The sequence below is a fragment of the Aethalodelphis obliquidens genome, unplaced genomic scaffold (genome assembly GCF_003676395.1).
Source record: "Aethalodelphis obliquidens isolate GAN/ISIS:26980383/991018 unplaced genomic scaffold, ASM367639v1 scaffold30, whole genome shotgun sequence".
In the NCBI taxonomy this organism is placed as follows: domain Eukaryota; kingdom Metazoa; phylum Chordata; class Mammalia; order Artiodactyla; family Delphinidae; genus Aethalodelphis; species Aethalodelphis obliquidens.
The window spans coordinates 16325391-16349273 of NW_020837974.1; the positions used below are offsets into that span (position 1 = coordinate 16325391).

The 23883-nt window shown below is 53.2% G+C and overlaps 3 protein-coding genes across 5 annotated transcripts; 2 read left to right on the top strand and 1 right to left on the bottom strand.

Moving 5' to 3' along the window:
• The first annotated feature begins 510 nt into the window (after positions 1–510).
• Positions 511–5442, top strand: IL27 (interleukin 27). Its single transcript, XM_027126478.1, has 5 exons — positions 511–846; positions 2888–3060; positions 3145–3243; positions 4124–4282; positions 5179–5442. Exons 1-5 carry the CDS (start codon positions 816–818, stop codon positions 5428–5430), a joined length of 714 nt encoding a protein of 237 aa, XP_026982279.1. The 5' UTR covers positions 511–815; the 3' UTR covers positions 5431–5442.
• On the bottom strand, positions 4951–10044 carry APOBR (apolipoprotein B receptor). The gene is made up of 4 exons (XM_027126474.1): positions 9903–10044; positions 6920–9562; positions 6564–6826; positions 4951–6473 (listed from the first exon to the last, which is right to left on the bottom strand). The coding sequence occupies exons 1-4, from the start codon at positions 9957–9959 to the stop codon at positions 6404–6406; spliced, it is 3033 nt and encodes a 1010-aa protein (XP_026982275.1). The 5' UTR covers positions 9960–10044; the 3' UTR covers positions 4951–6403.
• CLN3 (CLN3 lysosomal/endosomal transmembrane protein, battenin) lies at positions 10031–23062 on the top strand. 3 transcript variants are annotated; one of them, XM_027126475.1, is made up of 17 exons: positions 10031–10843; positions 11762–11951; positions 12140–12256; positions 12376–12454; positions 14855–14951; positions 16048–16119; positions 16529–16608; positions 16746–16831; positions 17456–17528; positions 17614–17757; positions 18580–18692; positions 19558–19604; positions 19686–19754; positions 19849–19904; positions 20043–20136; positions 22448–22588; positions 22695–23062. In XM_027126475.1, exons 3-17 carry the CDS (start codon positions 12217–12219, stop codon positions 22812–22814), a joined length of 1311 nt encoding a protein of 436 aa, XP_026982276.1. In that variant the 5' UTR covers positions 10031–10843; positions 11762–11951; positions 12140–12216; the 3' UTR covers positions 22815–23062. The 3 variants fall into 3 exon arrangements, with proteins under 3 accessions (XP_026982276.1, XP_026982277.1, XP_026982278.1); XM_027126476.1 differs by having other exon boundaries at positions 11762–12256; XM_027126477.1 differs by lacking the exons at positions 12376–12454; positions 14855–14951; positions 16048–16119 and adding an exon at positions 13905–13906.
• The last annotated feature ends 821 nt before the right edge of the window (positions 23063–23883 follow it).

Consider the following 23883-nt stretch of genomic DNA (forward strand, 5'->3'; position numbering starts at 1 on the left):
CTCTAAGCCCAATCCTAACTGGCCCCTTGCAGAGCCCCCAGGTCATTGATAGCTCTGACCCCAAACACAGGCAGAGGCAGGATGTTGGTCCCAGACAAAGCTCTGAGTCCAGCCCTAGACCAAGTCCTGATCATAGTTATAGACTGAACGCTAATCCTGGATCTGCCTCTGGCTGAAGTCTGAGCTTGGCCCTGAATGAACGTGTTCTCATCCAGTCCTGACCCTGACTATAGACTGAACTCTGACTCTGCCCAGACTGAGACCCCACGGCCTCACACAAAACCCCATCCCAGCTACCCACTGAGCCTTGACTTCCCTGGCACTCCCTCCCTCAGCCATCTGGTAAACCAGAAGAGAGTAAGGATGACTCAAAACCCCAAGTCCCCTCTAATGGGCAATCCCCTTACCTGGCCATCCGTCTTTTGAAGGACAGTGAGCTGGTGATGGCATTAGGATGATGATGACAAAGAAGAGAAACAGGAGGGGGTTAGAGTCTCTGGGATCTAGCAGCAAGCAGAGCAGGGTGGCTCACCCAAGAGTGGGGAAGTGAGGGCAGGGCTGGACCTGGTAGAGCAGCAGGGAGTCAGGAGCTGCGATTGACCGAAACCCCAGCTTCCCACCACCCTCACTGCACCTCCCACCCCCTCTGGGAAGGGAAATTACATTTCCCCATTTTAGCAAGGGGTGGTGAGAGGGAAGACTGAGTGAACACAAAGCCGAAAGTACAAGCAGGACGGAAAGTGAAACCGGGCGCAGCCCCCAGTATAAGACTCCCCCTGCCCGGGAGATGGCTGTCCAAAGAGGCTGGCCCCACCATGGGCCAGACGGCAGGCGACCTTGGCTGGCGTGAGTTTGAGGCCAGGGCTGGGGCAGAGGGGTGGGGGGCCTGGCTGAGACTGGGCAGAGGATGGGTGAACTTGCCTGCTGTGGATGGGCGCCAAGGGCTGAGGTGCTACTATGTGGGCAAGACTAAGGATACAGGATACAGCTGACTGGAGGATGGGAGTGAGACAGGCATAAACTGGGGAGAGGGGATGGGGCAGAGGGGTAGTGATCAAGCCAGGGCTGGGCAGAGGATGGGGCAGGGAAGGTTGGCTGGCATGAACGGGGGGACAGCGTTCTGCAGAAGGGTGGAAGTTTGGTGAGGGCTGGGCTGAGGATGGGAAGAGTTGACTGGCATGAATGGGGAGAGTCGGGCAGGCGCTCTGACCAGGACCAGGCGCATAGATGAAGCGTTTATTTGGGGTGAATGAGCAGGGGCCAATCAGCTTGGCTGAGAACTGGGTCTGGCTAGAGGAAGAACAGTCGGAGCAGGGGGCTGGGGCCAAGGAGTCAGCAGCCTAACTGGGTCAAGGGTCTGCAGTTTGAAGCTTGGGAGGAGGTCCAAGCTACAGATGGTGGCTGAAGAGCTCAGAGGCTGGAAAGAGAGCTCTAGACAGAGGAGCCGATGGTAGGGTCAGGGTAGGGACCAAGGGCTGAAAGACGGGGACAGAACCTTCAAAGGCTGGGCGAGAGCCCCAGGATTGGCTGCAGAGGGGAAGGAGAAACCAAGGGAAGGGTCTGGGGGCTCCAGAGCTCAGGCAGAAAGCAGGGGGTCAGTAAGAGACGGCACAGCTCAGTTCTGGGTGGGCAATATCCACCAGGGCCTCGGGGTGCCCACCCATAGAGCTAGGAAGAACCCCAGTCTGCCTTAAGTCTCCAGGGTGCCACAGCGGACCCCAAGCCAGGGAGCCTGAATGCTACAGATTGCAGGCATGACCCACCACCTGTGTTAAGTCCATGGGCGTAGTGGAAGCGCCCAGAATCTCCCCTTAGTCTTTACTGAGAGTACATTTCGAGGAGCAGAGCCCAGGGCTTAGAGATCAAGGATGGATAGGAAAGAGGCATGGAGAGAAGGGGGGGCAGGAATAGACTTCAACTTAGTGGCCAGTTTTGGTTTGGGTTTCGAGAAGAATTGTGTAACTCCCTAGTGATTGCTAGATTTCCTCTCCCTGAAGAAGAAACGGCCCTCTTCCCAGAGCTCCAGCCCCACTGCCCCTCTTCCTTCTTTCCAGGAAATGCAGGGCAGGAAGCACTTTCAGAAATCAGCCAGTCTGACTCCCCCATTTTACAGATGGGAGCCTGAGGCACAGAGATAAGACGTGACTTGTTCAAGGGAAGAACCCAAATGAGAAACAGGTTCAGCCTTCCATTCCAGACCCTCCTCCCTCTCCTGGCACCCCGTGTTACTCCCAGCCTGCAGAGTGATCTACCTGCCTTGGGGGAGGCTGGACCAATCTGTCCTTCTGACTCCCCGGGATAGAGCCTCAGCATCATCAGCCCAGCCCTGGGGCCCTGGTTCAGGTCATCAGAGCCGCCTGACTGAGCCCGGGGAATCCTTGGCAGAACAGACCGTGCCCACGCCAGGGGAGGTGGCGGTCTCCTCAGAGTTCCCTGGGGGAAGCATGCAGGCTCTGCATTTGGGCAGATCTGGAATCCAGTCCTGGTCCCCTCACCCTCTGGCTATGTGCCCTTGGGCAAGTCAATCTTACTGAGCCTCACTTTCCCCATCTGCAAAATAGGGAGAATAATAGCACCCAGGCTGCCACATACCCTCGTGCAGTTTGTTCACTGATAAAGACACTTGGCCGAGGGAGATAGTGGGGTTCAAGATGCAGCCCGAGATCCGCTTGCAAAGGCGGGCACTCTGTGCAAGACTGTGTCTGCCTGGGGGAAGGGGCACTTTCCTTTCACTCTACAGAGATGCCATATGGTGTCTCAACAGCTTGGTAGTGGTTTTGAGGGGTCAGTGAGATGACACACAGAGCGTGCCTGTAGTCCCTTCCCTTTCCTGAGTTCTTTTCCAGCTCTTCCCCTCATCTTGCCTGCCCCCTCCTCATTGCTCCAGGGGTCAGCCTTTTGCTACTCTCCTTGCTCCTGGCTCGAGCTGGTGTCTGGGGATTCCCGAGGCCCCCAGGGAGGCCCCTCCGGAGCCTGCAGGAGTTGCAGAGGGAGTTCAAGGTCAGCCTGCATCTCTCCAGGAAGCTGCTCTCCGAGGTTCGGGTCCAGGCCCGTGACTTTGTGAGTCTCCCTAATGCAGCTGGCTCTGGGGATGGGAAGATCTCCAATCCCCTCGGGCCCCCACTAAAAGACCTTGCCCCATAGGCTGAATCTCACCTGCCAGGAGTGAACCTGGACCTTCTGCCCCTGGGAGAGCAGCTCCCCAACGTTTCCCTGACCTTCCAGGCCTGGCGTGGCCTCTCTGTGAGTGGCGGACTGGCGGGGTGGGACAGGCAAACTAGCAATAAGGCTGGGCTGGGGGCATGGAGATAAAGTTGGGGATTGAATTGAAGATGGATTTGGGGATAAATTGAGGGAGAGAATCTGGATGAGGCTGGGTAGGTCACTGAATATAAAGATGAGGCTGGAATAAAGAAATGGCATTAGGAAGAAGGTAAGAATGAAGCTGAGCAAGGAAAGATGTGGGGATGGGAACAGAATGGGGTTGAGGTTAGAGGTTAGTATGGAGGAGGCGTGGAGCTGGTATTACGAGTGAGAATGGTAAGAGGTTAGGGATGGGAAGAAGGTTGGGGATGAGAGTGAAAATGAAGTGGGGGATAGAGAAAGAATGGGGATCGCTGGTGAGGATGGGAATGGAATGGGGTTGGGTAGAGTTGGAGATGGGATGGAGAGATGGTGACATTGAGGCTGGACACAAGAAAGAGGGATGGAATTGGGATAAGCATGGGAACAAGGATGGGAAAGAAGTTGAAGACAGAATGAAAACAAGTGAGGAGATGGAGATGGGGCGGGGCGGTAGAGAAGGGAATGGAATGGGGTTGTGGGTAGAGAGTGACAGAAGGATGGAGATGGGGTTGGGGGTTGGAGATGAGCTCGGGTGTGACTGAAAATGAGGTTGGAAAAGGAGATAGGATAGAGATCAGACACAGTGGAGATGGGAATGGTGATGAACATAGGAAGGGAGTAGGGATGGAGATGTGGTTAAGGATGAGAATAGATATGGGGACAGAATGGGGATTGGAGTTCATGCTGGGAATGGACCCAAATACAGATGAGGTTGGGTTTGAAGTGGGTCATCCTTGGCCTGCAGGCCTTTCCTGATGCCTTCCCTCCCCTTCCACAGGACCCAGAAAGACTCCGCTTCCTCTCCATGACACTTCACCCCTTCCATACCCTGTTGGGAGGGCTGGGGAGCCAGGGGTTCTGGACCAGTTCAGAGAGGTTGCAGCTGTGGGCCATGAGGCTGGATCTCCGAGATCTGCAGCAGCATCTCCGCTTCCAGGTAGAGTGCCCACCCACCCTCCTCGACCCCCAGAGATGAACACTCAAAACTGAGGCTCATTGGTTCCCTTTGAAAACAGCCCCTGCCCAGAGGTAGGATAAGTCTGGAAGGAGATGCTCAGATCCTCTGAGTGTGTGTGTGTGTGTGTGTGTGTGTGTGTGTGTGTGTGTGTGTGTGTGTGTGTAGGTGTACCAGGTCCTACCTCTGCCCCCTGAACCTCTGCCTTCTCTTGGGGTCTTGGTCTTAAATGAGAGAAGCCAGGACAGCATCTGGCATCAGCAGGCCCTACAGCAAACAAAGCACGTTCCCTTCTCCCTCATCCTCTGACATCACCAGATTCTCCTGAACATTTCAAAGGGAAACAGGAATTTTACCCTTAATAAAAGAATAGAAAATGAAAACAGCATAAAAACTAACCATATCACCTTTCTGCCCATTTCTGATCTTAAGACGACGCTTAAGAGAGGAACTTCCAGTTCCCTGGTGGCCTAGTGGTTAGGACTCCAGGCTTTCACTGCCAGGGACCAGGTTCTATCCCTGGTAGGGGAACATCCCGAAAACCCCATGGCACAGCAAAAAAAAAAAAAAAAAAAAGAGAGCGAGAGAAAGAGAGGACCTTCCAGAGTCCCCAGTCCCCCGGGCAGTCCTGGATGAGTGAGAGCCAGCTCCATGAGCACCATCTTGCTCTGTGACTTCCATTTATTTGAACCAAAAACAAAATCAGGCAGTTCACATGAAACGATGACATAATGGAGGATGCGAAGTAGGGGTTGTCCAGGGAAACCATGCCCTTGTGGTCTCTGATGTCATTCTGCACCACTGGGCACATAAAGGAACAAGGATTCATTCAGGGTCTCAGGCGGGCCATTCTCTGACCCATGGGTCTCTCCCCACAGGTGCTGGCTGCAGGATTCAACCTCCCTGAGGAGGAGGAGAATGAGGAGGGGGAGGGGCTGCTCCCAGGGGCTCCGGGCGGCCCCTTGCAGATGTCAGCCCAGGTGTCCTGGCCCCGGCTCCTCTACACCTACCAGTCGCTACACTCCTTGGAAATTGTCTTGTCTCGGGCGGTGAGGGACCTGCTGCTGCTCTCCCAGGCCGGGAACCCAGCCCAGGCCTTGGAGTTCCCCACACCCAGCTCCCAGCCCTGATGGAGGGTGACTTCTTAGCCCCTTCCCTCCACCCATCAGGACTTGAGGACTGGAGTCTGGGCCAGCAACAGGCTCCGGCTCATCTGCCTTAGACAAGGCACGACTCCACTGTTCTCCTGCCCCAGACCCTATCCAATAACTTAAGGCCCCTCCAGTCCTTGCCAGATATTTATTTCTTAGATATTTATTTATTGTTTAGAAAAATGGTTTATTTATTGTTTCGCGGACCTGCTGGTCATCCTCAGACTAGGCTGCCACGCTGGGTGCCTAATAAAGCACTCTCGCCCTCTCTCTGCCTCGGCTTCTTTTCAGAGAAGGGGTCCCGACACGCAAAGGGGCCCTGGAACAGAGTCTGCGGCTTCTGGTTACCCTGGACTCCTCTCTGATCTTACATTTTTGGGGTTCCTGGCCCACCTTCCCCCACTCTGGCTTGTTCAGCTGGTGGCTGCCGTAGTAACCAGCAGAGTTCTGAGACCGAGCTCCCACTTTGGAAGCTCAAGGCAGCTGGTCTGCTTCTCTTTGGTTGCAAATGGAGCGCCACCGGCCCTCCTGACCTCTTCCTCCAGGCCGGCTTCAACCTCAGAGGTTTGCGTTAGTCCTACACAGCTCTCCAGGGCCTGATGGGGGGTTGAGAATCCGGGGGGGGGTCAAGGAGTGGGCACAGTAGAGGGGGAAGGCTGTGGAGAGAACTGTCTCTGTCCTCGCTCCGTCCTCCAAGCAGCTGAGACAGGTTGGGGAGGTAGGCAAGGCAGGCCATCAGAGAGAGATGACCCCAGCGGGGCAGTGGTCCACCAGCCACATTGGAGAGTCAGACTCCTTAAGTTCATGGTTCTCGCAGACATCTGGTTCTGTCTGCTCCGTGAATGACACACCAAGAAACTAAGGCCCAGAGGGTGGAAAGGATGCGTCCAAAGCGGCAGAGGGAGTCAGGCTGAGCAGGGTTCAACCCAGCCTTCTGAGCCTCACGTCCCAGTCACTGGGGCTTTGGCTGGCCCAGCCTGGCTCGCAGCTCCTGCATCATGCCAGGGTGTGCCAGGCCAAACCTGCAGACGGAAGACAGGCCGTGGGAGCTGGTGTCCAGATGCCGTCAGCCTCCTCCCCATCCCAGGCCGGTCACCTCCCCCTGTGCTTACCTCTGTCCCAGGGGCCTTCTGGCAGGCAATGGAGTCCCTTCAGGGCTGCAGGAGCTTGGCTCCGGGGCGTGCTCTGGCTCGAGAAGTCTCTGTTCGGGGGCCACCAGCTCTTCCTCCGGTGGGGGGCTGGGAGGCTCCTGCGGTTGCTCAGGGGCGGGGTTCCGTCGGAAAGAGGGCCGGGAGCGGCGCTGTGAGGAGCTGCGGGAGAGGAGGGCTCGGCTCCTCGGGACAGAGACGTCCAGGCGAGCCCCGGGGAGCAGGGCCTACGGGGAAGAGGGCACGGGGGGTACCACGGGGCCGGCTTCAGCTTCGAGATTCTGCTCTGTCCAGCCCAGGACCCTACCTGGAGCCCTCACCTCACTCCAGCTGCTGTGAGCATCCCCGCATGGTCCAGGCTCAGCCTCTGCAGGGTCCTGGTTGGTTGACTGGTCCTCTTGGCCCTGGACGCCCTCCAGGCCTTCTCGGTCAATCTCCTCAGCCTCTGCCTTTTGGTCTCCAGTCACCTCGATATCCTCCACCGCAAGGGGCCTTTGTGCCTCTCCCTCGGGGTGCTTGTCCCCGTGCTGCCCCTCACTGCTTTGCCCCTGCTCTGTCCCTTGCCATCCTCCAGCCTCTTCTTCCCACAGTGTGTGCCCTCCTGGGAGGCCCTCTACCCTCACCACCTGGGAGCCCGAGGTAACGCCATCCATCCCCCAGCTTCCTTCTGCTACTGCGGATTCCTCCACCTCAGCCTGCTGTCCCCCGGGCTCACCCTCCCGAGGGGCCTCAGAAGCCTCTGCTTGGCCACCTCTGCCAGGCGCCTCCTCCCCTGCTGAGCCCTCCAGGCCAAACTCCTGCCCACCTGTTTTCTCCCCCTCTGCAGCCACTACCAGGTCCTCACCTCCGCTGGCTTCCTCCCTCCCTTCTGAATCCCAGTCTCTCCCGAATGCTTCCTCAGCCTCTCTGCCGGGCCTGTCCCCAGTCCCAGGAGCCCTTCCATCCAGAGCTGCCTTATCCTCTACGATCTCGTTAGCCAAAGGATTTGTCTCCACGTCGTTGCTGTCCTGGAGACTCAGAGCCTCCGCCTCCAGCCTCCAGCCGCTCCCGGATGTTCTGTCTGCCCCCCAGGGCACGGTGGCCTCCACCTCCTCCTCCTTGGTCTCTGTGGCGTCTGACTCTCCCAATGACTGGACGGTCCCTGCTTCTGCTCCCTGCCTTCCACCCAGCTCCTGGTTCTCTGCTCCAGGGGTCTCCCCCTCCTCTGCTCCATGCCAGGCTTCCTGTGCTTTCATCCATTCCCCACCTGCCTCTGGGACCTCTGGTCGTGCAGACTCTCGGCCTCCTTCAGCCTCCGCCACTGGTGCCTGGCCTCCTGTAGCCTCCTCCTTCCCCTCTTCAGCATCTGCTTTTTCCTCCTGGGTGTTCCCTCTCTCCACATCCCTTCTTCTGTCTTCCCAGGCTTCCGCCACAGAGCTGTTAGGTTCTACATACCCCACGTTCCTGGGATATTCCTCCAGGCTCCTCTCTGTCTCCTCCCTGCTCAGGGCTGGAATGCTGCAGAGCTCTTCCTTACATGCCTGCCCTTCTTCAAGTTGCTCTGTGGGGGTCTGGGGGCCTCCCACCAGCTCAGGTTCTTGGCCTTCAGTGACCCTGTGCTCAAGGCCACCCCACCCCACCTCCAGTGCTTCTCCCCTGGCCTGAGCCTCTTCCTCACCCCTCTCCCTGCTGAACTCCTTCTTGGGCCTGGCCTCTGGCGTTGCCTCCAAGTCAACGTCACCTTCAGCCTCATTTGCTGCTTTGTCCTGGAGCAGCTCAGCCTCTGCAGCCCAGCAACTCTTCTGCTGTTGCTCGGCCTCCTCTGCCTGCACCACCTCCTGGAGACTGGTTTGAGCAGCCCTGATCTCTGAGTCTTGCCTCTCCACAGCCTCTCCCTCAGCCTGATCTGCCTGGCCCTCAAAGCCCTCCCCTCCCTCCGCCTCTGACTCCTGACCTTCCTCAGCTTCCCTCCCTGCTGCCTGGTCCTCGGCCGCTTCTTCCACTCTCTCGGTTCCCAGGGCCTGGGTCTGTTTGGGGAAGAGGCTCACTTCAACCTCTCTATTCTCATCTACCTCCTCCTCCTCCTGGCCTCCCTTGGAGGTCTCCTCTAGGGCCCAGACTCTCCCAGTACCCTCTGGGATCCTTTCTCCTGGGACTGCCCCATGTTCAGTCTCCCCAACCCCTGGGAGGTCAGCCTGCTCCCTGCCTGAGGTTTCCCTGTCCTCAGATTCTGCCCCTGGCTCCTGTGTCCCCTGTGCCCTTGTGCTTCGGCCACCCCTTACTACTACCACCTCTTCTTCCCTCCCAGCCCCTTTGGCCCCAGGCCCCCGGATCTCCTCTGCAGCTGTCTCATCAACCCCCTGCTCTGATTCCTTTCTGTCCTCTGCTACCTTTTGCCCATCAACACTCGCCGTCCGCTCAAGCTCCTTGTGCCAGGTCCCTTCTGACTCCGCCCCTCCAGCCACCCCTGGCTCTGTTGCCCTGACCTCTTCCTCCTCCTCCTCCCGTTCCCAGGTTCTCAGTGTCTCCTCTCTCTTTACTTCCTGCTCATCGGGCTGCTGACTCTCCTGGGCTTGGCTACTCCTGTCTCGACCAGCCTCAGACCCTGCCTCAGATTTCCTTCTGGGCTCCAGGGGGATACTTGAATGCTGGCATCTCGTGGCCGTGGCTGCCTCCCAGGCCCCAGTGTCCTGCCTATCTGCTTGAGACCCATGGGAGCTGCCTTGTCTGCCACCCCAGGTCTGTTCTGTAGCTGAGCTTTCCTCCTGGCACCTTCCAGCCTCTCCAGGCCCTCTCAGCCCTCCATCCCCCTTGCTTTGGCTGCCTCCAAGGCCCTCCACGGCCTCCTGGCCTTCCTCCTCTACCTTCCCCCCAAGGCTTCTTGCAGCCACCTCCCCCAGTTCCTCAGCTGCACACGCCTCCCTCCTCTCTGCAGTGGGGACATCATCTCCCATAAGGTAGGAGACAAAGGTGCTGAAAGACTCCTAGAAGAAAAGAGGGATGGGGACAAAGGTATTAAGAGGAAGCCCAGCCCTCTCCCTCGGGGCCCTGGGCCAGAGGGACTCGGGAGAAGGAAGAGGGGTTCTAGGATCTAGGAGGAGGAGGGGGACAGAATCTGCAGAAGGAGCAGGAAACGGCCTAGATTAGAGGTGTGTGGATGTGTTTGTGGAGATGAGGGGATTGAAATCCAGAGAAGATCGGGCTAGCAGGCTGCCTGATTGTGGGGAAGGAATCTTGAGTCTGAGGAGAAGCTCAAAGGGAGAAGGGAAGGTGAGGCCCCGGGGAGCAGGGTGAAAATCTCTGGCCTCTCTTTGCCCCTCTCACCAGTGCCCCCCTCAAGGCCTGATGCAGCCCAGGGAGATGTAGCCGGAGGAAATCCATCCTGTCTGTCTCTGTCTGTGTGTCCAGAAAGCTGACAATGATTGTCCCCACCCACCAAGCCAGTCTTCCCCAGGACCCAAGACACTTCCTCTTCCCCTGTCTCTCCCTGACGCATCCCCACCCCGAGCCCTGCCCACCTTCTGCAATGCCCACAGCTGCTTCCAGCCCAGGCTGGGAAGTGGGTGTATATCACACAGGGGACTCAGGTGGTGTACATTCGGAGCTAAAGGGCAAGGGAGGAGGACCGAAAGGAAAGAGCGGGAGCAGGAGACCTCAGAATTGGGGAGGGGGGAGGGGCATGTGTCAACTGCAGCTCAAGTGACTCAGGTCTTGTATTTACACCTCAGCCGTTTCCGTCTCCCCCCAAAGCCACAGCCTCTCTGTGAGAGGAAGCTGGGGTTTGTGGTTCCTGTTTTGCCTGGGGACAAGGAGTAGGAATGAGGAGGGGGCTGGTAAGAGCTCTGGCTTCTCATTTCAGGGTCATTAATGCTTCCCCAAGAGGAAGAAGGGGCTGGATTGGTGGCTCCAATGCCCATTCCCTCACCTGTACTCATTCTTGCGAAACGAAACTTGGCTAAACTTTGTACTGTGGTTATTCACGTCTACCTCCCAGCCTCCTTTGAGTTCCTTGAAGGTGGAGGCCATGTATGACACGTTGCTGAATTTCTAGAGCCCGGCATGGGTAGTAGGATCCCGTTTTTCATTGGTTGAGTGATCTGGGAAGCAGACCAAAGGGGGTACATTTCAAACAGCAGTCTGAGGGCCTGGTGGTGAGAAAGAGCTGGGAGAGGTGGGCACTGACTGTTGGAAGCCCACAAGAGAGATTAGCAGGGGAAAGACGTGATGAAGAAAATTCAGGATGTTGCTTTACCACCTAGAGGAAGGTAAGAAAATAATCGCTCCTTATCTGGGACTTTGTGAAGTGACCTTAATCGACACCTTTTCCTTGGGTCCCCTCCCTGAGCCTCACTTTCCAAATTTCCAATTAGAGGAACTAGATGAGATCACAGAATCAGAATCTTGGGCCTTAGAATCATCTGGTCTAAGCACACTTAATGCAGGCAGGAATCCTGCAGCAGCCAGCACCCCTGCCTCTGGTGCTCTATTTCTTTTTTTGTTTGTTTGTTTGTTTTTTGCGTTACGCAGGCCTCTCACTGCTGCGGCCTCTCCCGTTGCGGAGCACAGGCTCCGGACGCGTAGGCCCAGCGGCCATGGCCCACGGTCCCAGCCGCCATGGCCCACGGTCCCAGCCGCTCCGCGGCATGCGGGATCCTCCCGGACAACACAAACCCGCGTCCCCTGCATCGGCAGGCGGACTCCCAACCACTGTGCCACCAGGGAAGCCCTGGTGCTCTATTTCTTATTGCCGAGTCTCTAAGGTCACCTTTAGGTCTAACGTTGTATGTTCATCAGTAAATTTCCTTTTTTGTTTTCTCATCTGTAAAACCAGGGTTGAACTACTACTTTGGTTCTAAGATAATTTGAGAAAGGGGCTCTGTTAACCACCTTGGATACTGCCAACAGACAATTCATGAAATCTTTTTAGGTGGGTGTTATCTTTATGTGCAGTTTCTAAAGCAATCTAAAGGCAACAACAGATAGAAATAAGAATGACCTGAAGCTGGCTGCCTTTGTTGTCAGCCAGAAACAGTACCGGCTAGGCAGGTGGCCATATTTATTTCTGGCAGTTGCAGAGGAGCTGAAGCCATTTGCAGCCATGATTAGTGCTGGTACGGTAGATCACGGCCTTGGGCGTCCCCAACTAACGTCATGGTTCTTCTTGCTGATCCTACCTATCCCAGTTTTGAACCGGTGGTTCCAGGGTTCTTCCAGCCTCTCTCAGTCCCCTGCCCCGAAACTGGGTAGGTCTAAAGAGAAGATCGAGAAAAGACCCGGAAGTGGTGAGGACCTTCAAGCACGTGATGAGGGACCGACAGGTGCTGTCACGTGATCCGTCATTGCTGAGTGCGGAATGTTTAGGTGCTCTTAAAGGTACAGGCTGCAGGGCCCCCTGCTTTAGAGGGGGCGGGGGCAGAGTCCGACGGGTGGGGCGTGGTGGGGCGTACGAGGGCGCAAGATGGAGGCTGGGGTTAGGGCCGTGGCTCGTAGAGGCGCCAGGGCAGCGGAGAAGCCGGAGCTGGGACCGGCAATGGGACGTTGATCCCTCTCACCTGTCGTAGACCCTCATCCGCCTCATCGGAGCCAACTCTGAACTCTCGCTGACTCTGGACCCCTCGGGGGACCTGAACTTGATGCCATGGGAGGCTGTGCGGGGCGGCGCCTTTCGGATTCGGAGGGTGAGTATTTCTGCCCACCCTCACGGGATTGACTTCCTCGGTCCCGGGAGAACGCCCGTTGGCCCATCGTGCACCTGAGGGGGGGGGGGGGTCAGGCCCTCTTCTTTTCCCCCTTCCAGGAGAGGAGGCCAATCCGGCACTTAGGCCCCCGCCGCAGGACCGTCAGGGGACCCATTGGAAGAACGCGGTGGGCTTCTGGTGAGTGGCCTGAATAGGGTGGGAAGAGGGAAGCAACAAGAGGGGTGAGAAAAGAGAGTTGAGCTTCCAAAAAGGAGCTGAATCCACAAAATATTTACTGAACCGCTTGGTTTGCCCTGAGGCCGTGTGTAAATTTCCCAAATTTCGCTCATTCCCTTATCACCTTCCCCTTTGGGCCAGCTTCTCATATGACCTGCAGGGATCTTTTCTTCATGTTTTTACTCCAACCAACTCAGCCTTTATTTTATTTTTTCATGAAAATAATATCTATTCAAATTCAGAATTCGTGTCTCTGAAATTTTCTGTGTGACCGTTTCTGAGATGAATATCGGTAACAAATCATTTAATTTCTAGACAAATCTCAATGTCATCGGTTATCTTCTTGATTTTAGTTTCTCTGAATTTTCGTTTCCTCCGCTGTAAAATGGGCTGATAGCAGGCGCCTTGCCATGTTTGAGGATTTTATTTTATTTTATTAATTTTTATTGGAGTATGGTTGCTTTACTATGTGGTGTTAGCCTCCACTGCACAACAAAATGAATCAGACATACACATACAGATATCCCCTCTCTTTCGGACTTCCCTCCTATTTAGGTTACCACAGTGCATTAGGTAGAGTTCCCTGTGCTATACAGTATGTTCCCATCTGTTGTCTATTTGTACATAGTATCAATAATGTATATGTGTCAATCCCAGTCTCCCAGTTCCTGCCTCCCCACCCCTTTCCCCCTTGGTATCCATACATCTGTTCTCTACGTCTATGTCTCCATTTCTGCTTTGCAAATAAGATCACCTATACCATTTTTCTAGATCCCATATACATGCGTTATTATATGATACTTGCTTTTCTCTTTCTGACTTAACTTCACCCTGTATGACACTTTCCAGGTCTATCCACATCTCTACAGATGACCCAATTTCGTTCCTTTTTATGGCTGAGTAATATTCCATTGTAATTATGTACCACATTTTCTTTATCCATTCCTCCATTGATGGACATTTAGGTAGCTTCCATGTCCTGGCTATTGTAAATAGTGCTGCTATGAACATTGGGGTGCATGTGTTTTTTTGAATTATGGTCTTTTCTGGGTATATGCCCAGTAGAGGGATTGCTGGGTCATATGGTAGTTCCATTTTTAGTTTTTTAAGGAACCTCCATACTGTTTTACATAGTGGCTGTATCAATTTACACTCCCACCAACAGGGTATGAGGGTTCCCTTTTCTCCACACCCTCTCCAGCATTTACTGTTTGTAGATTTTTTGATGATGGCCATTCTGACCGGTGTGAGGTTATACCTCACTGTAGTTTTGATTTGCATTTCTCTAATAATTAGTGATGTTGAGCATTGTTTCATGTGTTTGGGCCATCTGTATGTCTTCTTTGGAGAAATGTCTATTTAGGTCTTCTGCCCATTTTTTGACTGGGTTGTTTGTTTTTTTGATATTGAGCTGTATGAGCTGCTTGTATATTTTGGAGAGCCAACTCAGCCTTTAAATTTGTAAATACATGTACTGTTTAAAAGAAAACTGTAAATCACTACTCTGGACGGAAAGCCAGTATTTTCCTAATGCACATTTAAATAAATGCATCACTACCTTTTAAAAGTCATCCATCTACCTCCTAAAATAATTCAAATACTGAGCTTTGGGAAATACTTCTAGCGCTAACCTAAACATCAAGGACTTGGGTAACAGATTGGGTTGGAAGTGAGGCTCTCTCTCTGAGCCTCAGTTTCTCAGCAGTAATATGGGAAGAGCAGCAGTACCACTTCAGAGGCTTGTGAAAAGGACACATGATACCCTGGGGCTGGGTCCTGTTCCCTTCCCATCACTGATGGCAGCTCTGGGAGATGAGAATAAGTGAACCAGATCCTTCATAGATCATGTAGGGTATTATCTTGTTTTGATCTCTACAGCACTCTGTGAGATAGTCAGGAGAGAAGTCTGAATCCTCATTGTACACATGAGTAGACCGAGGCCACTCAAGTAGGAAGTGGCGGACTTGGGACCTGAACATAGTCCTTTGGATTTCAAGCCCCCAGTATCTTTCTGCCATACCACAGTCAGAGACAGTGGATCAGTGGATGAGAAATGCCCCGGGAACTGAATCATGGTGGGAGCTTAGAGGAGAGAGTCATCAAGGATAACTTCCTTCTCTTCCTGGGAGAGGTCTCAGAGATTAGATATGAACCTAAGTTTGTTGTCCCAAAGCCTGTATTTCTAACCTTCTCACTAAATGGGGATGGGGTCTGGCGACAGAGAAAAAAGAAGGCACAGGAAAGGGGGAGGTTTGGTGCTAGGACTGTGGATAGATTGTATATAATTATATGTCTATTCTTCTATGTCAATTATATCTCAATAAAACTGGGGGGTGGGGGGATCTGTCCTGCTCACTCCAGGCTCCTGGGCCTCTGCAACAACTTCTCTTACGTGGTGATGCTCAGTGCTGCCCACGACATCCTCAGTCACCAGAGAGCACCTGGGAACCAGAGCCATGTAAGTGACCCTCTCTACCACCACCACCATGTTTAGTCCCTATGGGAAGATGAGGGACTCACCCTTGGGCAGAAACCCACTTGAAAAGTTCATGGAATGAGGTGGCTAAGGGGTGGGGCGAGATGGCTAAAGTTCCCAGACCTGAGAACAGGAAGCGTCTTTAAGAATCAATTTGTTCTTGTAAAGCAATTGCAAACTCAAACGTTGGCCGGGTGGGACTATAGTCTAAGGCATGTTTTTTTGTTTTTTTTAATTAATTAATGGCTGCGTTGGGTCCTCGTTGCTGTGCACGGGCTTCTCATTGCAGCGGCTTCTGTTGTTGCGGAGCACAGGCTCTAGGTGCGCGGGCTTCAGCAGCTGTGGCTTGAAGGCTCCAGGGCACAGACTCAGTAGTTGTGGCGCACAGGCTCAGCTGCTCCGCGGCATGTGGGATCCTCCCGGACCAGGGCTCGAACCTGTGTCCCCTGCACTGGCAGGCGGACTCTTAACCACTGCGCCACCAGGGAAGCCCTGAGGCATGGTTTTTTAACTCCAGCACTGTTGATGTTTTGGGCTGGATAATTCTTTGTTGTGTGACTTTCCTGTGCATTGTAGGATGTTTAGCAGCATCTCTGGCCTCTGCCCACTGGATGACAATAGCATATCCCTCAGCCTCCAGCTGTGACAACCAAGAATGTCTCCAGACATTGCCAAATGTTCCCTGAAGGGTATAATCATCTCTGATTGAGAACCTCTTGTCTATGATGAGCTGGAGGATGCAGGCCCAAGGGGAACAGCTACCACCTTGCAGGTCCAACAGGGAATTTGGTCCAAGAATAGATTTTTCTGGAAACCCAAATTTTTTAAATGAAAGTTCCCGAGTGTGTTACCCAAATAAAGTCACTTACAAGGCCATCTTTGGTGTGTGGACCATTAGTTTGAGACTTCTATGGAAACCTCCCCTTCCCCCTTGTGCACATAGAGGAACTGAGGTCTTAAGAAGCCAGTGCTAACCCAAGGCCATCCTTCAAGTTAGAGCAGAGCTGGGAATGGAGCCCGGCCCTGTTTGTCTGCCCTCCTGCCTCCCTGGGTGAAAGACTTTCTTGTCTCCCATCAGGTGGACCCAGACCCAACACCCACCTCCCATAATAGCTCATCTCGATTTGACTGCAATTCTGTCTCCACAGCTGTGAGTACCCATCTGGTCCTCCCTTTACCCTTACTCTGGGTCTGTAGACCCCACCCACACCCCCTCAGCACCCAGCTGGTACTATCATGACTCCACTAATTAAGACGGCCATTTACTGAGCCCTTTCTGTGTGCAGCGTATATTAGCTTATTGAATCCATACAACAGTACTGAGTTAGGCTCTGTAATCATCCCCGTTTTCCGAATAAGGAGACTGAAGCTCAGAGAATGTGAATACCTTGACCCACAGCTAAGGAGAGGCAGACCTGGGACTGGAACTCAGATCTGTGTGACTTCAGAGCCTGTGTTTGTAGCAGTCTAATGGGCTGGTTTCTATCTTTCCTTGGCCACTTGGTTGGGAGGGTTGTCCCTGGGAAAGTCTGGGGTCTCACTCTGTTCTCCTGTCCCAGGCGGTGCTCCTGGCAGACATCCTTCCCACCCTCGTCATCAAATTGCTGGCTCCTCTTGGCCTTCATCTGCTGCCCTACAGGTCTGGGTGGAGGTGGTGGGAGGAAAGGCAGGTGGGATCTGACAGTGGGGAGGCTGGGAGGGCAGAGGAGGTGGCGAGAGGGCTGGGGAGCTGAGAATGGCAGCTGACCGTCCCCCCCGGCCCATATCTCCCTTCAGCCCCCGGGTGCTCACCAGTGGGGTTTGTGCTGCTGGAAGCTTCATCCTGGTTGCCTTTTCTCGTTCGGTGGGAATCAGCCTGTGTGGTGAGTGTGAGGTTTTGTGTCAGGTGGGGGGTTCAAAGGAACTACAACAGAGCATTGGTGGGGTAATCTCCTCAGCTTCCCAGAGGAGAGGGATTATTTTTGTAACCCCCGAGAAGCATGCTAAGACTGTCACAATAGGGAACGGGAGGTGAGGTCGATTTGGAGGGGTAGGCGGTGGGGAAGATGGGAGGAAATGGACAGATCAGATGGAGATCAAGATGAGCAGTCCCAAGCGTCTGTGATGGAGGTGGAGGAGGCATCAAAGATGAGTTCTTGGGAATTCCCTGGCGGTCCAGTGGTTAGAACTCGCTGCTTTCACTGCCGTGGCCTGGGGTCAACCTCTGGTCGAGGAACTAAGATCCCGCAAGCCTTGCGGTGCGGCCAAAAAAAAGAATGAATTCTTACTCCTGATTTGATAATTGGGCGGATGGAGGTACCATTCCCTATGAGAGGACATGCAGAGGAAGGGGTTGGTTCTACTTCAGATCTGGAGCCCAGCCTATCCAAGGGATCTGTGTTTAGCCCCTCTGTGCAGATGCAGAGGAGGCTGTGGCCACACCCCTTAGGGAATTGAGGCTATTGGGGAAAGGCTAGGTAGGTATGGCCGTGCTTGTCCTTCTCCAGGTGTGGTCTTGGCTAGCATCTCTTCAGGTCTGGGGGAGGTCACCTTCCTCTCACTCACCGCCTTCTACCCCAGGTAAGCAGGCAGAGCAGGGAGTGAGGGGAGGGGTTCCCACTGCTGGCTTTGGTCCTTCTTAGGGCTACTGTGTTCTCCTTCTCAGGGCTGTGATCTCCTGGTGGTCCTCAGGTACTGGCGGAGCAGGGCTGCTGGGGGCACTGTCCTACCTGGGCCTCACCCAGGCTGGCCTCTCTCCCCAGCACACCCTGCTGTCCATGCTGGGTATACCCGCACTGCTGCTGGCCAGGTAAGCGGCCTGGGCTGGGAGGAAGAGGGATTCGAGGAGAGAGAACTTGCACGATCCCAATCTTCAGATCCCTACAGCCATGTGGGGGGATGTGGGTTCTGGACTCCAATAGGCCCGAGTCTGAGTTCTGGGCTGCCACTTGATAACTGTGTTGTATGGGACGAGTTACTTTACGTCTCTGACCCTCAGTTTTCCCATATTTCAAATGATGGTGGCTTTCCTTGCTTCCCCGTGCGGTGACATGCGTGAAGCATTCATTACAGTGTGGTTCCCACAATGAGGGGGCAAGGATAGACTCTGTTCATTTTGTGTGTATTTTCATGTGAATTAGGAAAAGTTTCAATTGGTCGACCAAACCTGTGATTTCACAGATTATCGCTTAGGATAAGGCCGTGTAGAAAAAGTGAATCAATTGAAAGGGAAATATTAAATAAAAAATATTATACACAGAGAGAATGTGGATATGGCAAATGTCATGAAGGCAAAACGTAAGTGACCAAACTTTGGAAACTTCTGGCCTAGCACAAAATGAACACGTGATAAATGGTAGCTAGAGCGATTATTAGAAAAACAACAACAAGAAAACAGGGCTGACACGCTTGGCGTGAGCCAGGAATCAAAACGAGGGCCCATGGATTAGAAACAACAAGGAGATACATTTCAGTTCCAGAGAAAGAAGCATTTTTGCGCAGTTGGAGTTCTCTGGCCAAGGATGGAGGGCCTTGGCGGAGAGGAGGAATGAGGGGGGCTGCCCTGGGAAGAAGTGGCCTTTCCAGCCTGACAGAGGCTCTTCAATCTTCTTTTCATTCTTCCCACTTCCAGCTATTTCTTGTTGCTCACGTCTCCTGGGCCCCAGGACCCTGGAGGGGAAGGGGAGGCAGACACGGCAGCCCGGCAGCCCCTGATAAACAGCGAGGCCCCAGAGTGGAAGCCAGGTAGGAGACACAGTGACCGTCAGAGCGGTCACTTTCTCTGAGTTTCAGCCTTTTCCTCTCTACTGTGGGCAGTCAGAAGAGGGAGTGGATAGGCGTGCTGGTTATGGTGAGAGCCGATCACATTCATCTACTCAGGAAATACTCACTGAGTACTGACTATGTGTTATACCATTCATAAACAAATAACAGAATCTGAAGCACGTTGTTTTCACACGTTGATAAGTACTAGAAGAACATAACAGAGTGATGTGCTTAGAAATGACAGATGGGGGGACTTGCCTGGTGGTCCAGTGGTTAGGACTCTGAGCTTCCACTGCAGGGGGCACGGGTTTGATCCCTGGTTGGGGAACTAAGATCCCACATGCCGTGCAGTGCGGCCAAAAAAAAAAAAAGCAAGAAATGACAGATGGGGGGAGGAAAGTGGTTCTATTTAGAGAAGGTGGTCAGTGAAGGCCTTTTTGAGGACATCTCATTGGGCTGAAATATGAATGACAAGGAGTCAGCCCTGTGCACATCCAGGTGAACAGGTTTCAGGTAGAGGGAAGAGCAAGTGCTAAGGCCCTGTGGTGGAAATGAGCTTGGGTGTTCAAAACCAGAAAGAAGGGCCCACTGTGGCTGGGTAGGGGTGTACCGCCATCAGGCTGTACAAGAACCATGAAGAAGTCTCATCTAGTTACTTTTTTTTTTAATCATGGTAAAGTATCAATACCATGAAGTTTACCAATTTAACCATTTTTAATTGTACAGTCCAGTGGCGTATGTGCTTTCACACTCCTGTGTTGGCTGGCTGATTCTTGCACACCAGCACCCCTTTTCTGAGTCAGTGTGCCGACCTCACCTGCCCTTCTCTCCCTGACCCCTGCAGGCTCCAGCTCACACCTGTCCCTTCAGGAAAGGTGGACCGTGTTTAAGGTACGGACGGTGGCTCTGGCGTGTCCCCTGCGGCCAGTGTTCATCTCCCAGCCTCCCGCTTATGTCTCCTGACCCTTCCAGGGCCTGCTGCGCTACATCGTCCCCTTGGTGCTGGTTTACTTTGCTGAGTATTTCATCAACCAGGGACTTGTGAGTGAGGGCTGCCGGGAGGGGTGTGGAAATAGTGATGAGGGTGGGGACCCACACATCCCCGTCCATCTCCCCCGTCTGGTCCTTGCTGCAGTTTGAACTCCTCTTCTTCCGGAACACGTTCCTGAGTCACGCTCAGCAATACCGCTGGTGAGAAGACTGAGGGTGGGTGGCAGCACGGCAGTGGGCTGGGGGGCGGGCCTTTGATGGTAAGGACTGGGGTTGGGAGGGGCTGCCCTGCTGAGTAGGCACCAGAGGGGCTTCCTCTTACTCCCTGCCCCCTTGAAGGTACCAGATGCTGTACCAGGCCGGCGTCTTTGCCTCCCGCTCTTCTCTCCGCTGCTGTCACATCCGCCACACGTGGGCCCTGGCCTTGCTACAGGTACTGAGCCCCTGGCCCTCACTCTCCACCTGCCGTGGCTCCCAGATTCCCTAGGCCCCGATGCTTCCCTCTCTCAGCAGGGGTTATTGATTGCATACTGTCATGTTCTAAGCACGGGGAACAGAGGCCAGCAGGGATCTGTGTAAAATGAGTGGCCTCAGGAGCCAGGCAAACCTGGATGCAGATCCCAGCTTCTGTACTCAGTAGCTGTGTGATTTAGGGCAGGTCCTGGAACTCATCTGAGCCTCAGTTTCCTCATGTATAAATCAGGCATGGTTGTAAGAAATAGAAATGCGAAGAATGAAAGAACAAGAATCTGTATTGTGTCTTAATCAGCTAGAAGCACTTATTTAATGATTATTTGCCCAAGCCTCATGCAGAGAGGCAGGCTTTCAAATAATGTTTCCAACGATAAGAAAATGTTCAGTTCTTTTATTCTGGATGGTTAATTACAATAGAATCAGTGACATTGGAGTCAACAGGTTATTTATCTCAAGGCTGGTGAGCAAATTCATGGCGAAGGTCATGTAAGTGATTAAGCTTTAAATGAACGAAAATACCTACAACAGTCTAACAAAAGGAGTTTTACTTAACCAGCATTCATGTTTCATTGTCACATGTCTACGGCCACTGAAGGTAACTATTAAAAAAACTTCAACTCTTTTTTTTTTTTTTTTTTGAAAGAGAACATGATTTTAAACATTCACGTCTTCTTACTTGTTTCTAAATGTCAGAGTTCTCGGTGGTCAGACTTGAAAACACTTTAAAACAAGTCATTGGCAACCTCCAAATTATTCTCGGTGACTCTAATATCCCTCTGGGCCATAATCTTGGGACCAGACGGGCATATAAAAAATCACCTTTAAAATAAAGCTTCAACTCTTACAGGAAAGTTTTTTGCCCTTTTCAATAATTCAATTCTGTGATAACAATATAGAGAATTATGGTAGATGACACTTTAATGTTATGTCAACAGCAGGCAGATATCCTCTAACTTCCTTCCTTATTTGCCTGAGCAGGACTGCCACCCCAGGGCTTTGTACCCGCCAAGTCCCAGATTGTATCAACAATTCTTTTTTTTTCTGACCGCACCACACGGCATTTGGGTTCTTAGTCCCCCGACCAGGGATCGAACCCATGCCCCCTGCAGTGGAAGCACGGAGTCTTAACCACTAGACCGCCAGGGAAGTCCCTGTATCAACAATTCTTAACTCAGGGTTCTACATTAGATGCCACTGAAATGTGTAGCTTATGATTTTAGCTATAATTTTAACCAAGGTTGCTTCATAGAATTAGCAGCTTATAATCATTTAATTCCATTACAGAAAGTGTCTGGCCTAATGCTCCAGATGAAAGCATCTGCAGTGTTTCTAGGGTCATATTAGTATTACCAGGGTGTGTTCTTTTAAATGCAGATCTCTGAGCCCACCTCACTCTTCCTGAATTAGAACCTCTGAGGGCAAGGCCTGTGTAGGTAACAAGATCCGCAAGTGATCTGTGTGTACATTAAGCATGTGAACCACTGGGGTGGCCTACACACTGGGGAGGCAACCCTGTGCACTGAGGACCGGGACAGTGGGATCCCCTGAAGGACTGGGGCACAGAGAAAGGGACGTACACCCTTGGGTGGGGTCAGCGAGCCTTCTTAGATGGCGTGGGGACATCTAAGCCACGGTTTCTCAACCTTGGTGTTATTGCATTCCGGGCTGGATCCTTCTTTGCTGTGACGCTGTCCTGTGAGCTGTGGGATGTTGAGCAGCGTCCCTGGCCTCTGCCCACTGCATGCCCGTAACACCCTCCCTTCCCGGTTGTAACAACCAGGAACATCTCCAGATGTTGCCAAATGTCCCCTAGGCAGCAAAGTCACGCCTAGTTGAGAACCTCTGGTCTCACCATAGCCTCAGTTTGATAAAATAGAGGGGAACCTCTCCATTCAGGAAGACTCTGGGAGGAGGAATGAGATCATAGGAGTGAGAGTGACCCTGATCCAAGCTGAGCTGTCAACGGTGGTGACGAGGGGCGCCCAAGTGGGGGAAGGTGGGATAGCATCACAGGCAGAAGGAGTGACACGGGCAAAGGGAGGAGGGGAGGAGACCCCCAAGGTCTAGGATGCTGGGATGCAGTAGGGAGAAGGCCTACCCCAGATCCCAGGATCTGGTAGGCCAGCTGGGTGTTGGGATTTGATCCAGGCCTGTCAGCCCTCATCCTCATCAGCATCTCTCAGAACCGGGGCCCACTGGACGGGATGTCACCTCCCTTCCTGCCCACCTCTGGTCCCAGGCTCAGCCCTCCCCTCCACCTGCACCCACAGTGCCTCAACCTGGCCTTCCTGCTGGCGGACGTGTGGCTGAGCTTCCTGCCGAGCATCTACCTCATCTTCCTGATCATTCTGTATGAGGGACTCCTGGGGGGCGCAGCCTATGTGAACACCTTTCACAACATTGCCCTGGAGGTCAGCACCAGTCGGTCGAGGGCTGTGGGTGGGTGGCCTCTCTGGGAAAGTGCCAGGCAGAGGTAGCTAGGACTGAAGCCTCACCCCTGCTCCCCACCCTCCCCAGACCAGCAGTGAGCACCGGGAGTTTGCCATGGCAACCACCTGTATCTCGGACACCTTGGGGATCTCGCTGTCAGGGCTCCTGGCCCTGCCTCTGCACGACTTCCTCTGCCAGCTCTCCTGACACTCTGACTCCTTGGAGCATAGGACACAGTGACCTGGGCCCACACTGACAGGCGGGCAGGTCGGACCGACCCCAGGCCCACGGCCCAGAGCCCACCCGTGAGCTCTGCCCCCAGCTGGGATGTAGAAAAGTGCTGAGGTCCTGTTCCCCTTTGCTGGAGGGGCAGCGGTTTTCTTCCACTCCCAAGCTGCTTTCGGGGAATTTCTTTGCATTATGCCTTCAGAATAAATGCCTATTTTATCAATTGACTCTTGTGCCATTTTTCTCTCTGAAAAAACATTTTCTTCTATTATAAAAGCAGGAAGCTCACTTTGGAATATATACAGGAGCGTGTAAAGAAAGTCTTTCAGCAAATTGTCTAGTCTTTGAGGCTTTGCTTATTTGTTAATTCCTTTATTCCTTTACTCATTCATTCACTGTGTGGGACAATCTGTATGCATTTTTTCTCCAACACGTAAGTTTCCAAACTTACAGAGAAGTTGAAAGAACTTACACAATGATTATTGATGTAGGTACCACCTGGGTTCTACAATGAATGTTTTGTTCAACTTTTTTTTTTTTTTTTTTTTTTTTTTTTTTGCGGTACGCGGGCCTCTCACTGCTGTGGCCTCTTCCGCTGCGGAGCACAGGCTCTGGACGTGCAGGCTCAGCTGCCATGGCTCACGGGCCCAGCCGCTCCACGGCACGTGGGATCCTCCCAGACGGGGGCACGAACCCGTGTCCCGTGCATCGGCAGGCAGACTCCCAACCAGTGTGCCACCAGGGAAGCCCAGTTCAACTTATTTTTGTGATGCATTTCAAAGTAGGAGGTTGACTGCAATACACCTCCCTCTAAATGCTTCAGCATGCACATTTTTACCTAGAATCCAGTCTATTTTACAAGTCCCTTTTTTAAAAAATTTATTTATTTTTGGCTGCGTTGGGTCTTCGTTGCTGCACGCGCAGGCTTTCTCTAATTGTGGCGAGTGGGGGCTACTCTTCGTTGTGGTGCGAGGGCTTCTCATTGTGGCTTCTCTTGTTGCGGAGCATGGGCTGTAGGCGCTCGGGCTTCAGTAGTTGCAGCACACGG